At 45.2% G+C, this 13,872-nt stretch overlaps 1 protein-coding gene across 1 annotated transcript in view; it reads left to right on the forward strand.

The window, feature by feature from the left end:
• The window catches only part of CAPN6 (calpain 6), a 218,343-nt gene that overhangs the window by 110,055 nt on the left and 94,416 nt on the right, over positions 1-13,872 (forward strand). The window contains exons 3-4 of the mRNA XM_088482849.1: positions 12,205-12,336; positions 13,256-13,464. Of these exons, the coding sequence (XP_088338975.1) occupies positions 12,205-12,336; positions 13,256-13,464 (341 nt within the window). The remainder of the gene's footprint in view (positions 1-12,204; positions 12,337-13,255; positions 13,465-13,872) is intronic.

Below are 13,872 nucleotides of genomic sequence, written 5' to 3' on the forward strand. Positions count from 1 at the left end.
GTGGTATCCCTAGCTGTGATTCCTCCAACAGCACTGTCCAGGATTCCCACGGGGGTGGCGGTGACATCACTGCATCCCAGGCCAGCCCTCTCTGTTGCTCCATCCCGTCGGAGGTTGTTACCTGTTGCTCTGGGACATTTAGAACATGTGACAGTTTAGCATTTAGCGCTCACACTTTTTAAACTTGGCCAATGTAATAGAGTCCGAGAACATGCAAACTTGCATGTATTTAGACTCAAAAAACTCTCATGATTTAAACTCCAGTTGTTTTCCCATTTTGAAGATAAAACTCAACCAACGTGAGAGCTTACTGCTAAACTCTCATCCTATTACCCTTGGCCCCAGGTGTAGTGGCACTTATTAAGAAGGGCAACATTCACAGGGGGACTTGTGGAGTATATGTTTACTTTGTAAGAGTTTGTTATTGTCATTGCATGCATTTATCTCATGCCACTGTATATTTTTATTCAGATGAGAGGCCTTATTTATTTTGTTATCAGTGGCTGGACAGCCCCCTATAATTAGGAGTGCCGAGAGGGGGGGAGGTGGGTACTGGCTTGCTGAAGGGAGAGGAGCAGGTAAAAACAGATGCCTGACACTCGGCGTGTGCAGTGTGCTAACTCCACAAGCCAATAAAGACTAGATGTATATAAATATATATTTTTGGGGACAAATATACATTTAGGGGCTGTTTATGAACTATGGAGACATTTGCATTTGCTCCTGCACCCCAGCTCCTTCCCAGGGTGTGAATACCTAGGCTCCTTTCGGCGGACGGCGGGGATTTGTGCGTCTGCGTGAACACCAGATTTTCAGATCAGCTGTCTCTGCACTGGAGCATGGTTGAATGGTGATTTTGTATCCACCGCTGCTACTCGCAGCAAATTGGATGCTTAGTTATAAGATCCCATCTGGCCACTGCAAATTAACATAATGAATAGGCCCCAAAGAGTGATCATTGTTATCATTGCATGCACTATGTGCATCTTGCTGTGTGCCTCCAACAAGACATATAAATAACCAGCCCCAGTGCTAGCCAGCTTGAGCTGATAGTTACTCTAATAAAGAAGTTGCCGGCGTTAGGATCCCCTAATATTAGTTATAATATATAAAAAGAAACTGTTCCACTTTCATACTTGTCAGTAATATGCAGTCACGTAGGTGACAATCACTATGTCAGCATTCATAATATCAATGCCAGATTGTCAACATGGACATGGTTAAAATGTTGACATCATACATGTTGACATGAACAAAATGTTGTTGACATACTGAAAATGCCGGTGTTGCGGTTAGAGATTAGTGTTAAGGTGCCCACACACATAGCGACATTTTACACGATTTCGCCGAATCGTGATGACGAATCGGGTAAAAAAAGTACAAATCGTGAGTTTATACTCACGAGCACGATGCCGATGCGCGTCCCCGCTCGTCGTATATCGCATCTTCTGGTCTGCCGTGCTGTAGGGCAGATTAGCCAACCATGAACACGATGGAAGCCGATCGTGAGGGTTTTTTTCCTCACGATTCATCACACAATGCGGAATTTGACTGACAGAAGCCTGGACACGCCCCATCGCCATCTTGTGCAGCATCGTGTATGGAGCAAGACAGTTGCACTTTGGAAGCCTGCACACTGAAGTCTTGTTTTGTTGTATATTTGGTGAGTATTTGTACAGTTTGCAACCACACTGACCACCAATATGTGCTCCCCACTGCCCACCAATGTGTGCCCCAGGTAATAAATGCATGACCCAGCCACCGCTCGCCGTATTGAGGCGGGCGGTGGCTGGGTCATGCATTAAGCTCCCACTGCCCACCAATGTGTACCCCCAGGTAATAAATGCATGACCCAGCCACCGCCCGCTGTATTGAGGCGGGCGGTGGCTGGGTCATGCATTAAGCTCCCCCACTGCCCACCAATGTGTGCCCCCAGGTAATAAATGCATGATCCAGCCACCGCCCGCCGTATTGAGGTGGGCGGTTGCTGGGTCATGCATTAAGCTCCCCCACTGCCCACCAATGTGTGTAATAAATCAAAAAAATAAATAAATAAATAAACACGTATTTTACAAAAAAATCACCATACATTACATTTAAAAACACACATTATTTAAAGCTGGGGGTCTTCTACCTTTCGGTCTCCAGCTGTGGTGGAACTACAGATCCCAGGATGACCTGCCACCCACCTTTGAAACTGTTTTTAGGGCATCCTGGGATCTGTAGTTCTACCACAATGACAGGCCCAAAGGTGGAAAACCCATACTGTCAAACAAAGAAAAACATTATATTACCAAGCAATAAACACATAACATTCCTGTAAAAGAAAACATGATTAGAATACCATAACAAACCTTTAAAAACCTGTAAAAAAAATAAAATATTAAAACATTAAAAATGTGAACTATAACAACATTACATTTAACAAAACTATATACACAAATATTTAAATGTCCTTTTTTTTCTTATTCATAGATAATGTCCATGGATTCTGAACGTGAATTCGTTACAGGATTCATTGAAATCCTGCACTCGAAAGAGTGTCTGTGGAAGATCAGTTCTCGGAAGTACCACAATAAGTCGCACAAGTTGGCCGCACTAGAGGAACTTTTGGTGTATACGAAAAAATACATATCTGATGCAGACCTGAAAACTGTACGGCAAAAGATACAAAATCTCAGGACAGTGTACATCAAAGAAAAAAAGAAGGTGGATGACTCCAAAAAATCAGGAACGGCTACAGATGAAATATATACTCCTGCGCTGTGGTACTACCAAATGATGTCATTCATCAGTGAACAAGAGCCTCAAAGGGAATCAATCATCTTGATGTCTGAGCGTGAGGGAGATGAGGAGGTTGCAGAAGTCTTGGTAAGTAGTGACACAGTTTAAACCAAAATCCTTAATGTTTGTGTTGTTAAATCCCAAATGTCCAATTTAGTCAGTAGTTCACAGACAGTCCTCCTGCCATGGTACAGCACCTGGTCCATTGAAATAGGTCATGTACGCCTCCCTCACTTCTTTGGCACATGCGGTGGATGTTGTAGTTGGTGGTGCAGACACAGATGTCAAATGTTCAATGTCCTCCAGGAGTCCTACATCTTCTGGTCTAGCTGGGACTGGTCCTCGTTGAGTAGATTTTCTTCGCAGAAAGTTGTGCAGCACACAGCACGCCATCACGACCCAGTCTATCTTCTCCACATGTAGATTGATGGTGGTGTGGAAAATGCGGAAGCGGTTGCTCATTATTCCAAACGCATTTTCCACAATGTGGCGTGCCCGGGATAGACGGTAGTTGTATATCCTTTTCTCTCTGGTCAGGCCCCTGTGTGCAAATGGCTTCATCACATGTTCATGTAAAGCAAAAGCCTCGTCTGCAATGAAAACGTAATTTAGGCCGTGCTTTGTCTGGTCCAGTGAGGGCAGGTTGAGGGTTTTGTTGGCGAGTCTCTGGTAGAAAGCCGTCTTTTTGAAGGACCCACCCTCCTAAGCACGCCAATTCTTGCCAACATCCACAAACAGAAATTCGTAGTTGGCATTCACCACTGCCATGAGAACGATGCTGAAGAATCCTTTGTAGTTGTAGTAGTATGATCCGGTGTTGGCAGGTGGGTTGATGCGGATGTGTTTCCCATCGATGGCTCCTCCGCAGTTAGGGAAATTCCAACGTTGTTCAAAATCTTCCGCGATGCTGGTCCACTCCTCCACGGTGTTAGGAAACTGTAAAAATAGTAAAAAAGGGGTTAAAACATGAATAATATTTTTTATATCTTTTTTCCCTATATAGACTCCCACCCAAGACCCTGATTTAGCATCCACACCGGACCTCAGTCTGCTCGGTGGTGACAGTGATCCGGAGAATAGCACACAAGTGGAAACTCAACTTCCACCTGGACCCTCATCTTCTCAACAACCCCAAAAAAAGAAAAAAAACAAGGGAGAAAGGAGAATCTTACTGAACGTGTGGACCATTTTTTACAAAACGCAGAACGGCTGCTGCAGAAACCCCCAGATGCAACAGATGATTTCACAGCTCATGTGAACAGCACATTGAGAAATCTGGATACAGATATCCAAAGAACTTTTTTAAGGTTAAACTACGACCTGTTGAGTCGCTGTATGAGCAAAAATATCTCAAATTCTACATATATTGCAGATCCAATGCTATTTTCCCCTGCCCCAAATAGGTATGTCCGCCCCCCCCCAGCCCAGTTAGATATTACTCCCCCACCAAGCACCCCAAGCACCATGACCACCTTGTATAATGCTCTGCTGGATGCAGCAGATGATTCGCCCCAATATACAGAGATGTAAATTTTTTCTTGCTTTTAATATCACCAAATTTTATGATTTCTAATAGGTGGTTGCTGCATGGGATAGGGTGGTGATGACGCCATTTGGACAAGGTCACTACGCACATGGCACAAGTAGACATTGCTGGAAGCCGGGGCCACAATGTGTACTTGTGCAATGTGTGTATTGGCCTGTTCAAACTGGCGTCTGACCCACCCTATCACATACAGCCGGCTACCTATTGGGATTCATAAAATTTGGTGATAATGTTCTTTTGTAAAATTGTTATAAAAAAAGGATATTGCACACAGTTTAGTGCACAATTTCAGTTGCCTGCAGGTCAGTGCACATTGTACTAAAAGAAGGCTATTTTTTGCTTTATGTTGAGTAAAAAATAAAAATAAAATTTTTTCTTTGCACAAGAAACCAATGTGTGGTGTTTTTTTTTAACTTACCTTGCAATAGTGGTACTGTAGCACTTTTACGATGGCTTTGCAGGTCTCCGGAATGATGACACCCAAGGACTGAGGTGAGATGAGTGTCCCAAACTTTAGGTCTTCCAGTGACCTTCCTGTAGCCAGGTACCTTAGGGTAGCCACCAGTCTGTCTTCAGCAGGGATTGCCCTCCACCACCTTGTGTCCTGTCTCTGGATGTGGGGGGGTCACCAGATGCAGCAATTCTTGGAAGCTGGCGTCATCCATGCGCAGGTAGTTCCGATAGTCGTCCGGGTTGTTCTCCTTGATCTCCATCAGCAGGGACATGTGAGAGCGGGTATCCCTTTGTAGCAGCCACTCCTTGGTCCAGCATGCTCTCGTTCTTCTTTGCTGGGCCCTCTTCCTAATCTCCCGGACCCCAGCTTCAGTGACCAACACTCTATACTGATAGGGACGCATCAGTACAGAATTCAGGAACAGGCTAGAATGCAGGTAGGTAGCACACACTTGCAGGTAGAATAAACTTTGTAAAAGGCAAGCCAAATACAAAGAGCACAGTAGCAATGTACAGGATTCAGTAGGAGTACACCTAGCCTCATCTAGTAGCAGAGCAGAATGTACACAGAGTTTAAAGGGTGCCTGCTTTTTATACTCCCTAGATAGCCCCTCCCATTGTTATGGCTATTTAAATTTCCCACCAATAGTCAAGAGCCTGTTTTATTTTATTTTTAAACTCATGTTTTGTTATGGCCAATCTCACGATGCGTACGATCTGATAGATCGTGAGATCGTAAGACAGATTGGGTGTCTTTTTTCCAAAATCGTGATCACGACGGCAAGGGAGCTCCCGTGAAAGTTCATGAGGAAATTGGCCATAAAATTGTATCGTGAGGACATCGGTATGTGTGTGGGCACCTTTAGAGATATATTACAAATGTATTGCATACTTGCCTACTTTTGAAAAAGCATTTCAGAGAGATTGTGGACTAGGTGTGTACTGCTACATCTGAGTGGTGTGCCATAAAATAGACTTACATCCAAATGTAAACTAGCCCCAAAGCAGTTAGTAATATCTATTTGTTGATGAAAACTCAATAATAGTTTTCAGACAATGCATGTAGCCATAGGTATCACTGTTCCTTATAACAAATGCAGAGATATGGTACTAATGATCATATTTGAAATGCATATATCACAGTTTTTTCCCAATATAACAGCTAAATAATGGGGGTAAGGTGCAATCAGAGAGACCCTCCTCCCTCCTGTTCTAGAGGTTGCCAACCCCATTCTGCTATCGCTCTTCCAAAGCCCTGGTTGTTGGGGGTCTGGGTAAGAGATAGGCTTGAGTGGCAGCTGTGGCACCCTGTCAGACCTGGGCTGGTAACCACTAGAAGAGAGGGCATGCCGTTTTTGGGCCCCATTTGTAATATGGGGATTATGACCAGCACTGAATATTTTTTGGAGTTGGTGTAAGCTGCAGCACACCTAACCTTTCCAGGTCTCCCAATTCAGTTGTGTGACTTACTTCCATGTATGGAAGCACTTTGAGCATGATAAGATACTTGTTTGTTTATGGTTTATCCGACCTAGACTGTAATTAGTCAGTAGTTAGAGATCTCGAGATTGAGCCATATATGCTGATTCCCTTAATAATCATTTTCATGAATTAGCTATTACTTCAAGGGTCATAGTCCCTGATACTTATAAAATCATGGAAGTTCACTTCTAAGTTCTAACCACTCTGTATCTTTCTGTTCATCTACAGTATATATTTATATTAGGGGTGAGCGGGTTCGGATTTCTGAAATCCGAACCCCCCCGAGCCCCCCTGATCCGAGTCCGATCCGAGTCAGGCTCGACTTTTCCCGCATGACTCGGATCTGAAATCGAGGCAAAACGTCATCATCCCGCCTTCCGGGTCTCGCGGGTTTTGGATCCTATATAAGGTACCCGCGTCGGCGCGATTTTCTCACTCGGCTGTGGACAGTGAAGAGGGAGGGTGGGAGTTAGGGCTGGCTGGGCTGTGTAGTGTAGTGCAGAGTAGTGTTGTGCTGTGCTGTGCTGCGCTGTGCTGCTGTTGTCCACTACTTCAAAGTCCATAGGGGCTGGCTGTGTTGTGCTGTGCTGCTGTTGTTAATAGGGGCTGTGTCCACTACTTCAAAGTCCATAGGGGCTGGCTGGACTGTGTTGTGCAGTCAGTTTTCCATAGGGGCTGTGTCCACTCCAAAGTCCTGTGCAGTGTCCCAGTCCTAAAGGGGTGCTGTAGTGTTGTCCAGGGGGTGCTCTGTCCATCAGGGGTGCTCCCCCCAAGTGCTAAAAAAATAATATTTTTTGTGTTTGTGAATTGTGTGCGCAGTAGCCGCACGTGCATCAACAAAGTAGTGCCAAGCGTGCGCCTGTGTCATAAGTAAAGGGCCGGCTGGCTTGACCGTTAAAGGGTGCTGTAACCCCCAAAGTACACTCCAGTCCAAACCAAAAAAAAAAATATTTTCTGTGTTTGTGAATTGTGTGCGCAGTAGCCGCACGTGCATCAACAAAGTAGTGCCAAGCGTGCGCCTGTGTCATAAGTAAAGGGCCGGCTGGCTTGACCGTTAAAGGGTGCTGTAACCCCCAAAGTACACTCCAGTCCAAACCAAAAAAAAAATTATTTTCTGTATTTGTGAATTGTGTGCGCAGTAGCCGCACGTGCATCAACAAAGTAGTGCCAAGCGTGCGCCTGTGTCATAAGTAAAGGGCCGGCTGCCTTGACCGTTAAAGGGTGCTGTAACCCCCAAAGTACACTCCAGTCCAAACCCCAAAAAAAATTATTTTCTGTGTTTGTGAATTGTGTGCGCAGTAGCCGCACGTGCATCAACAAAGTAGTGCCAAGCGTGCGCCTGTGTCATAAGTAAAGGGCCGGCTGGCTTGACCGTTAAAGGGTGCTGTAACCCCCAAAGTACACTCCAGTCCAAACCCAAAAAAAAATTATTTTCTGTATTTGTGAATTGTGTGCGCAGTAGCCACACGTGCATCAACAAAGTAGTGCCAAGCGTGCGCCTGTGTCATAAGTAAAGGGCCGGCTGCCTTGACCGTTAAAGGGTGCTGTAACCCCCAAAGTACACTCCAGTCCAAACCCAAAAAAAAATTATTTTCTGTGTTTGTGAATTGTGTGCGCAGTAGCCGCACGTGCATCAACAAAGGAGTAGTGCCAAGCGTGCGCCTGTGTCATAAGTAAAGGGCCGGCTGGCTCATTTCTTAAAGGCTGGTGTAACCCACAAAGTGCACTACTCTCCAGCAAAAATAAAAAAATATTTTCTGTGTTTAGCAGCACGTATATATCAAATCGATATAACATAAATGGAGGACCAAACTTTCTCCGATAAAAATAAAATAGAGAAAGATCAAGAACCACTTCCTCCTAGTGCTGAAGCTGCTGCCACTAGTCATGACATAGACGATAACATGCCATCAACGTCGTCTGCCAAGGCCGATGCCCAATGTCATAATAGAGGGCACATACAATCCCAAATGACAAAGTTCAGGAAAATGACCTTGAAAAAAACATTTAAATCAGCTGAAGAGAAACGTAAACTTGCCAATATGCCATTTACGACACGGAGTGGCAAGGAACGGCTAAGGTCGATCCCTAGTATGTTCATGACTAGTGGTTCAGCTTCACATAACGATGGAAGCCCTCCTCCCACTAAAAAAATCAAAAGAGTTAAGCTGGCAAAAGCACAGCGAAGAACTGTGCTTTCTAAGAAGATATCACAAATCCCCAAGGAGAGTCCAAGTGTGGTGGTGGTTGCGATGCTTGACCTTCCCAGCACTGGACGGGAAGAGGTGGCTCTTTCCACCATTTGCACGCCCCCTGCAAGTGCTGAAAGGAGCACCCACAGTCCACTTGCTGATATGCAAATTGAAGATGTCACTGTTGAAGTACAACAGGATGAGGATACTGGTGTAGCTGGCGCTGAGGAGGAAGTTGGCGAGGAGGATTCTGATGGTGATGTGGTTTGTTTAAATCAGGCTCCGGGGGAGACAGTTGTTGTCCGTGGGATGAAAAAGCCCATCACGGTCATGCCTGGGCAGAAGACCAAACATTCCACCTCTTTGGTCTGGCAATATTTCTATCCAAATCCGGACAACAACTGTCTTGCCATATGTACCTTATGTAAAGGTGGAATAAGTAGGGGTAGGGACGTTAACCACCTAGGAACATCCTCCCTTATACGGCACCTGCAGCGCGTTCATAATAAGTTACTGTCAAGTTCAGAAACTTTGGCTAAGACCGTAAGCAGTCCAGGGACACCTAAATCCCGTTGTCCTGTTGTATCCAAGCGCCTGCAAACCACACCGTCAACTCCCTCCTCGTCAATTTCCTCCTTAGTCAGGATCGGAAGTAGTCCTGCAGGCCATGTCACTGGCATGACTGACTCTCCTATCCCGGATTCCTCCGGAGGATCCTGCATTGCTACGCCTCCTGCTGGGAGTCGTTCATCATCCCAGAGAGGAAGTAGGAACACCACTACTTTTACTAAACAATTGACCCTCCAACAATCCTTAGCGAGGAGGATGAAGTACGACAGCAGTCATCCTGAAGCAAAACGTATAACTGAGGCCTTGACTGCTATGTTGGTGTTAGACGTGCGTCCGGTATCCGCCATTAGTGCAGTGGGATTTAGACAATTGCTGGAGGTAGTGTGTCCCTTCCAAATCCCGTCTAGATTCCACTTCACTAGGCAGGCGATACCGAGACTGTACAGAAACGTCAGAAAAAGTGTCCTCAGTGTCCTGAAAAATGCCGTTGTACCCAATGTCCACTTAACCACGGACATGTGGACAAGTGGAACAGGGCAGACTAAGGACTATATGACTGTGACAGCCCACTGGGTAGATGTATCACCTTACGCAGCAACAGCAGCAGCGTCACCAGTCGCAGCATCTCAGAAACGCCAGCTCGTTCCAAGGCAGGCTACGCTGTGTATCACCGGTTTCAGTAAGAGGCACACCGCCGACAACCTCTTAGAGAAACTGAGGGAAATCATCGCCCAGTGGCTTACCCCACTTAGACTCTCCTGGGGATTTGTGATATCTGACAACGCCACCAATATTGTGCGGGCATTACATCTGGGCAAATTCCAGCACGTCCCATGTTTTGCTCACACAATAAACTTGGTGTTGCAGAATTTTCTGAAAAGCGACAGGGGCGTGCAGGAGACGCTTTGGGTGGCCCGAAAAATTTCAGGCCACTTTCGCCATTCAGCGACTGCGTGCCGAAGACTGGAGCACCAGCAAACACTCTTGAACCTGCCCCGCCATCACCTGAAGCAAGAGGTTGTGACGGGGTGGAACTCAACCCTCTATATGCTTCAGAGGATGGAGGAGCAGCAAAAGGCCATTCAAGCCTATACATCCACCTATGACATAGGCAAAGGAGGGGGTATGCACCTGACTCAAGCGCAGTGGAGAATGATTTCCGTGTTGTGCAAGGTTCTCCAGCCCTTCGAACTTGCCACACGTGAAGTCAGTTCAGACACTGCCAGCTTGAGTCAGGTCATTCCCCTCATCAGGCTTTTGCAGAAGCAGCTGGAGAAAGTGAAGGAGGAGCTAAGACGGAGCGATTCCGCTCGGCATGTGGGACTTGTGGATGAAGCCCTTCATTCGCTTTGCCAGGATTCCAGGGTGGTCAATCTGTTGAAATCAGACCACTACATTTTGGCCACCGTGCTCGAGCCTAGGTTTAAAGCCTATGTGGTGTCTCTCTTTCCGGCCGACACAAGCCTGCAGAGGTGCAAAGACCTGCTGGTGAACACACTGTCAGCTGAAGCGGAACGTGACACGTCAACAGCTCCTTCTTCATTTTCTCCCGCAACTGGGGCTGCCAGGAAAAAACTTAGGTATCCTAAGCAACCCGCTGGCGGTGATGCAGGGCAGGCAGGACCAAGTTTGGACATCTGGTCCGGACTGAAGGACCTGGCAACAATTTCTGACATGTCTACTGTCACTGCATATGATACTGTCACCATTGACAGAATGGTGGAGGATTACATCGGTGACAGCATCCAAGTAGGCATGTCAGACAGTCCATACCTGTACTGGCAGGAAAAAGAGGCAATTTGGAGGCCCCTGTACAAACTGGCTCTATTTTACCTGAGTTGCCCCCCTTCCAGTGTGTACTCCGAAAGAGTGTTTAGTGCAGCCGGGAACCTTGTCAGCGAAAGGCGTAGGAGGTTGCTTCCACAGAATGTGGAGAAGATGATGTTCATCAAAATGAATTATCAGCTCTTCCAGGGAGACCAGCCTCCAGAACGTACAGAGGGACCTGTGGTGGTGGATTCAAGTGGGGACGAGTTAATACTTTGTGAGGATGTACACACTGAAGAGGGTGAGGAATCGGTGGATGAGGAGGATGAGGATGACATCTTGCCTCCGTAGAGCCAGTTTGTGCAGGGACACATTAATTGCCAGCTTGTTTTGTGGGGGCCCAAACGAACCAATCATTTCAGCCACAGTTGTGTGGCAGACCCTGGCGCTGAAATGATTGGTTTGTTAAAGTGTGCATGTCCTGTTTATACAACATAAGGGTGGGTGGGAGGGCCCAAGGACAATTCCATCTTGCACCTCTTTTTTTTCTTTGCATTATGTACTGTTTGGGGCCTAGTTTTTCAAACTGCCATCCTGTCTGCCACTGCAGTATCACGCCTAGATGGGTCACGTGTTTGTGCCGCCCAGTCGTGTCGCTTAGCATAGTCATCCAGCTACCTCGGTGCAACCTTTTGGACATAAAAACACTATTGTGAGGTGTTCAGAATAGACTGGAAATGAGTGGAAATTAAGGTTATTGAGGTTAATAATAGCATAGGAGCAGAAAAACCTACAAATTCTGTGATTTTTAGCTGTTTTTATGCTTTTTTTAAAAAAAATACAGATCCAAAACACAAAACCCAGAACCCAAAACACGGAAGGGTGGTTTTGGCAAAACCAATCCAGATCCAAAACACGAAGAAAGATCCAGATCCAAAACCAAAACACGAAAAGTGGCCGGTGCACACCCCTAATTTATATGTATTTTTCTCAAAATACCCATGTATTTTTTATTTATATAGTAGTTAAATATATGTACCGTATCAAGGGCGAGCAAGTATATAAATATAGACTACAGTCATTCCAACTGAATAATGCCACATATATAACGCCATCCTCGCTTAGCACATAGTGTATTCAAAGCATAAAAGAATGTTAAAATGTAATATTAAATCCACTATATGTCACCCTCATTATAGCAGCATCCTCACAATAAAGCCACTCTCATAAGTGGGTGAATGGAATTTGTTTTACTATGCAATCTCTATAATGTCCCCCTGGTTTCATTTACTACAACAGCACTATTGTATGTATAGTTTTCATGTTAAATGCTGGAAAATATTTGTTTTTGAGCAGTAAGCAAAACAGTCTCCACTGCATCAAGCGTTTGTGTATCTTTTATACCTAAAGGATCTCTGTGATGACCCTCACCTGTTTGTGGATGGAGTAAGCCATCATGACTTGCACCAAGGAAAGCTGGGAAATTGCTGGTTTGTGGCTGCCTGCTCCTGTCTTGCTCTCAGAAAGACGCTATGGAAAAAGGTACCAAAGGAAGACATATTATAATGGCAGAGACACATTTTGTATTTGTAAAATTCAGTGTGAGAACTGATGGGGCACCAAGAGGCAGAAATTGCGGGTACCCCAGTCTGGGTCTCTCTGGGAGTGCGGGCCTGCAAAGAAAGTGTGACCACACCCCAAAGATGGTGTGCTTACACTTCTTCAGGGACCCCGGTATTCAGAAAGGAGCGGTGACCAGGGGCCCATGCTTGGCCACACCTCCACACAATAGCTGCATTTCTTGTCAGGCTGTATATAGATGCTAAAATGTAACACACAAATTAAAGTGCTTCTACTTTACTTTGTACATCTCTCATGTAAATAACACAAACAATCTATTTTCTATCATAGAGATAGATGTATGAAGGACTTAATTTTTACATAACATCAGGTCATCTTAAACACACACATTCGGCAGCACATATCCTAACCCACTGCTCCATGCTCCTTCCTCACTATCTACCCCTCTGTGTCGCCCCTGTCTGTCTGCCCTTCCCCTTTAGAATGTAAGCTCTCACGAGCAGGGCCCTCATCCTCACATGCTTCTCCTCCCCTTACTTATAGTATAATTTACTCCTAACTCCCCACAATGGCACCTAACACCTGGTTGCTCATGTCCTGCTGCTTGTGTTTTGCAGCTGAGTTTATAACCTTGTCCTTGTCCTGCATTGTTTTGTATTACTATTAACTGTTTTTCTTGTGTGCTCATTTATGTACTGTGTAAGGCGCTGCGGAACCTTTGTGGCGCCATATAAATAAAGAATAATAATAATAATAATAACAATTGCCCAGGATCAACCGAGGTAAGCATTTACAAATAACCCCAATATTATGTAATTGTACATTATTAATATCAAACTTCTTTTCCAACTACTGCACTCAATTTGTTCTTCTATTGTAGGTTATTCCACAGTGGAAGAAACAGGAGTGGGACCCAAAAGAACCACACAGATATGCAGGCATTTTCCATTTCCAGTTCTGGTGTTTGGGGGAATGGTTCGATGTGGTCATTGATGACCGCTTGCCAAGTGTAGACGGGAGTTTGATCTATTGCCATTCCAATGTGAAGAATGAATTCTGGAGTGCACTTTTGGAGAAGGCTTATGCCAAGTAAGAGCCACTTCCATGTAAAGGATATGGAACTGGGAATAGATCCAGCTGACCTGCTATATTAGCACTATAGCAGAGATAAACATTACTAGGGTGGTCTGTCTTACATCTTAAAGGTCACTATTTGAGGTTATATTTTCTAGACAACACATCATATTTATTAAAAGGTCCTTAGATTTTGAATGAAAAACATCCCATTCACATCCTCCATGTAAATCTCATCAGGTTCTAAGATTTATGTGCAGCAAGGGCACTGCCTATTATTATTAGTAGCAGTAGTAGTAGTAGAGGGAACCAGCGCAGGTCTCCTTAATCTGCCCCCCACCGATCCACCTTGCCACCTGCTCTGTCCAGCTCTTACCCCTTTTTCTGCTTCTTCACTGACTAATTCTCATCCTGCCCCGAAAC

The sequence above is a fragment of the Taudactylus pleione genome, unplaced genomic scaffold (genome assembly GCF_031769625.1).
Source record: "Taudactylus pleione unplaced genomic scaffold, aTauple2 ptg000296l, whole genome shotgun sequence".
NCBI classification, from domain to species: Eukaryota; Metazoa; Chordata; class Amphibia; order Anura; family Myobatrachidae; genus Taudactylus; species Taudactylus pleione.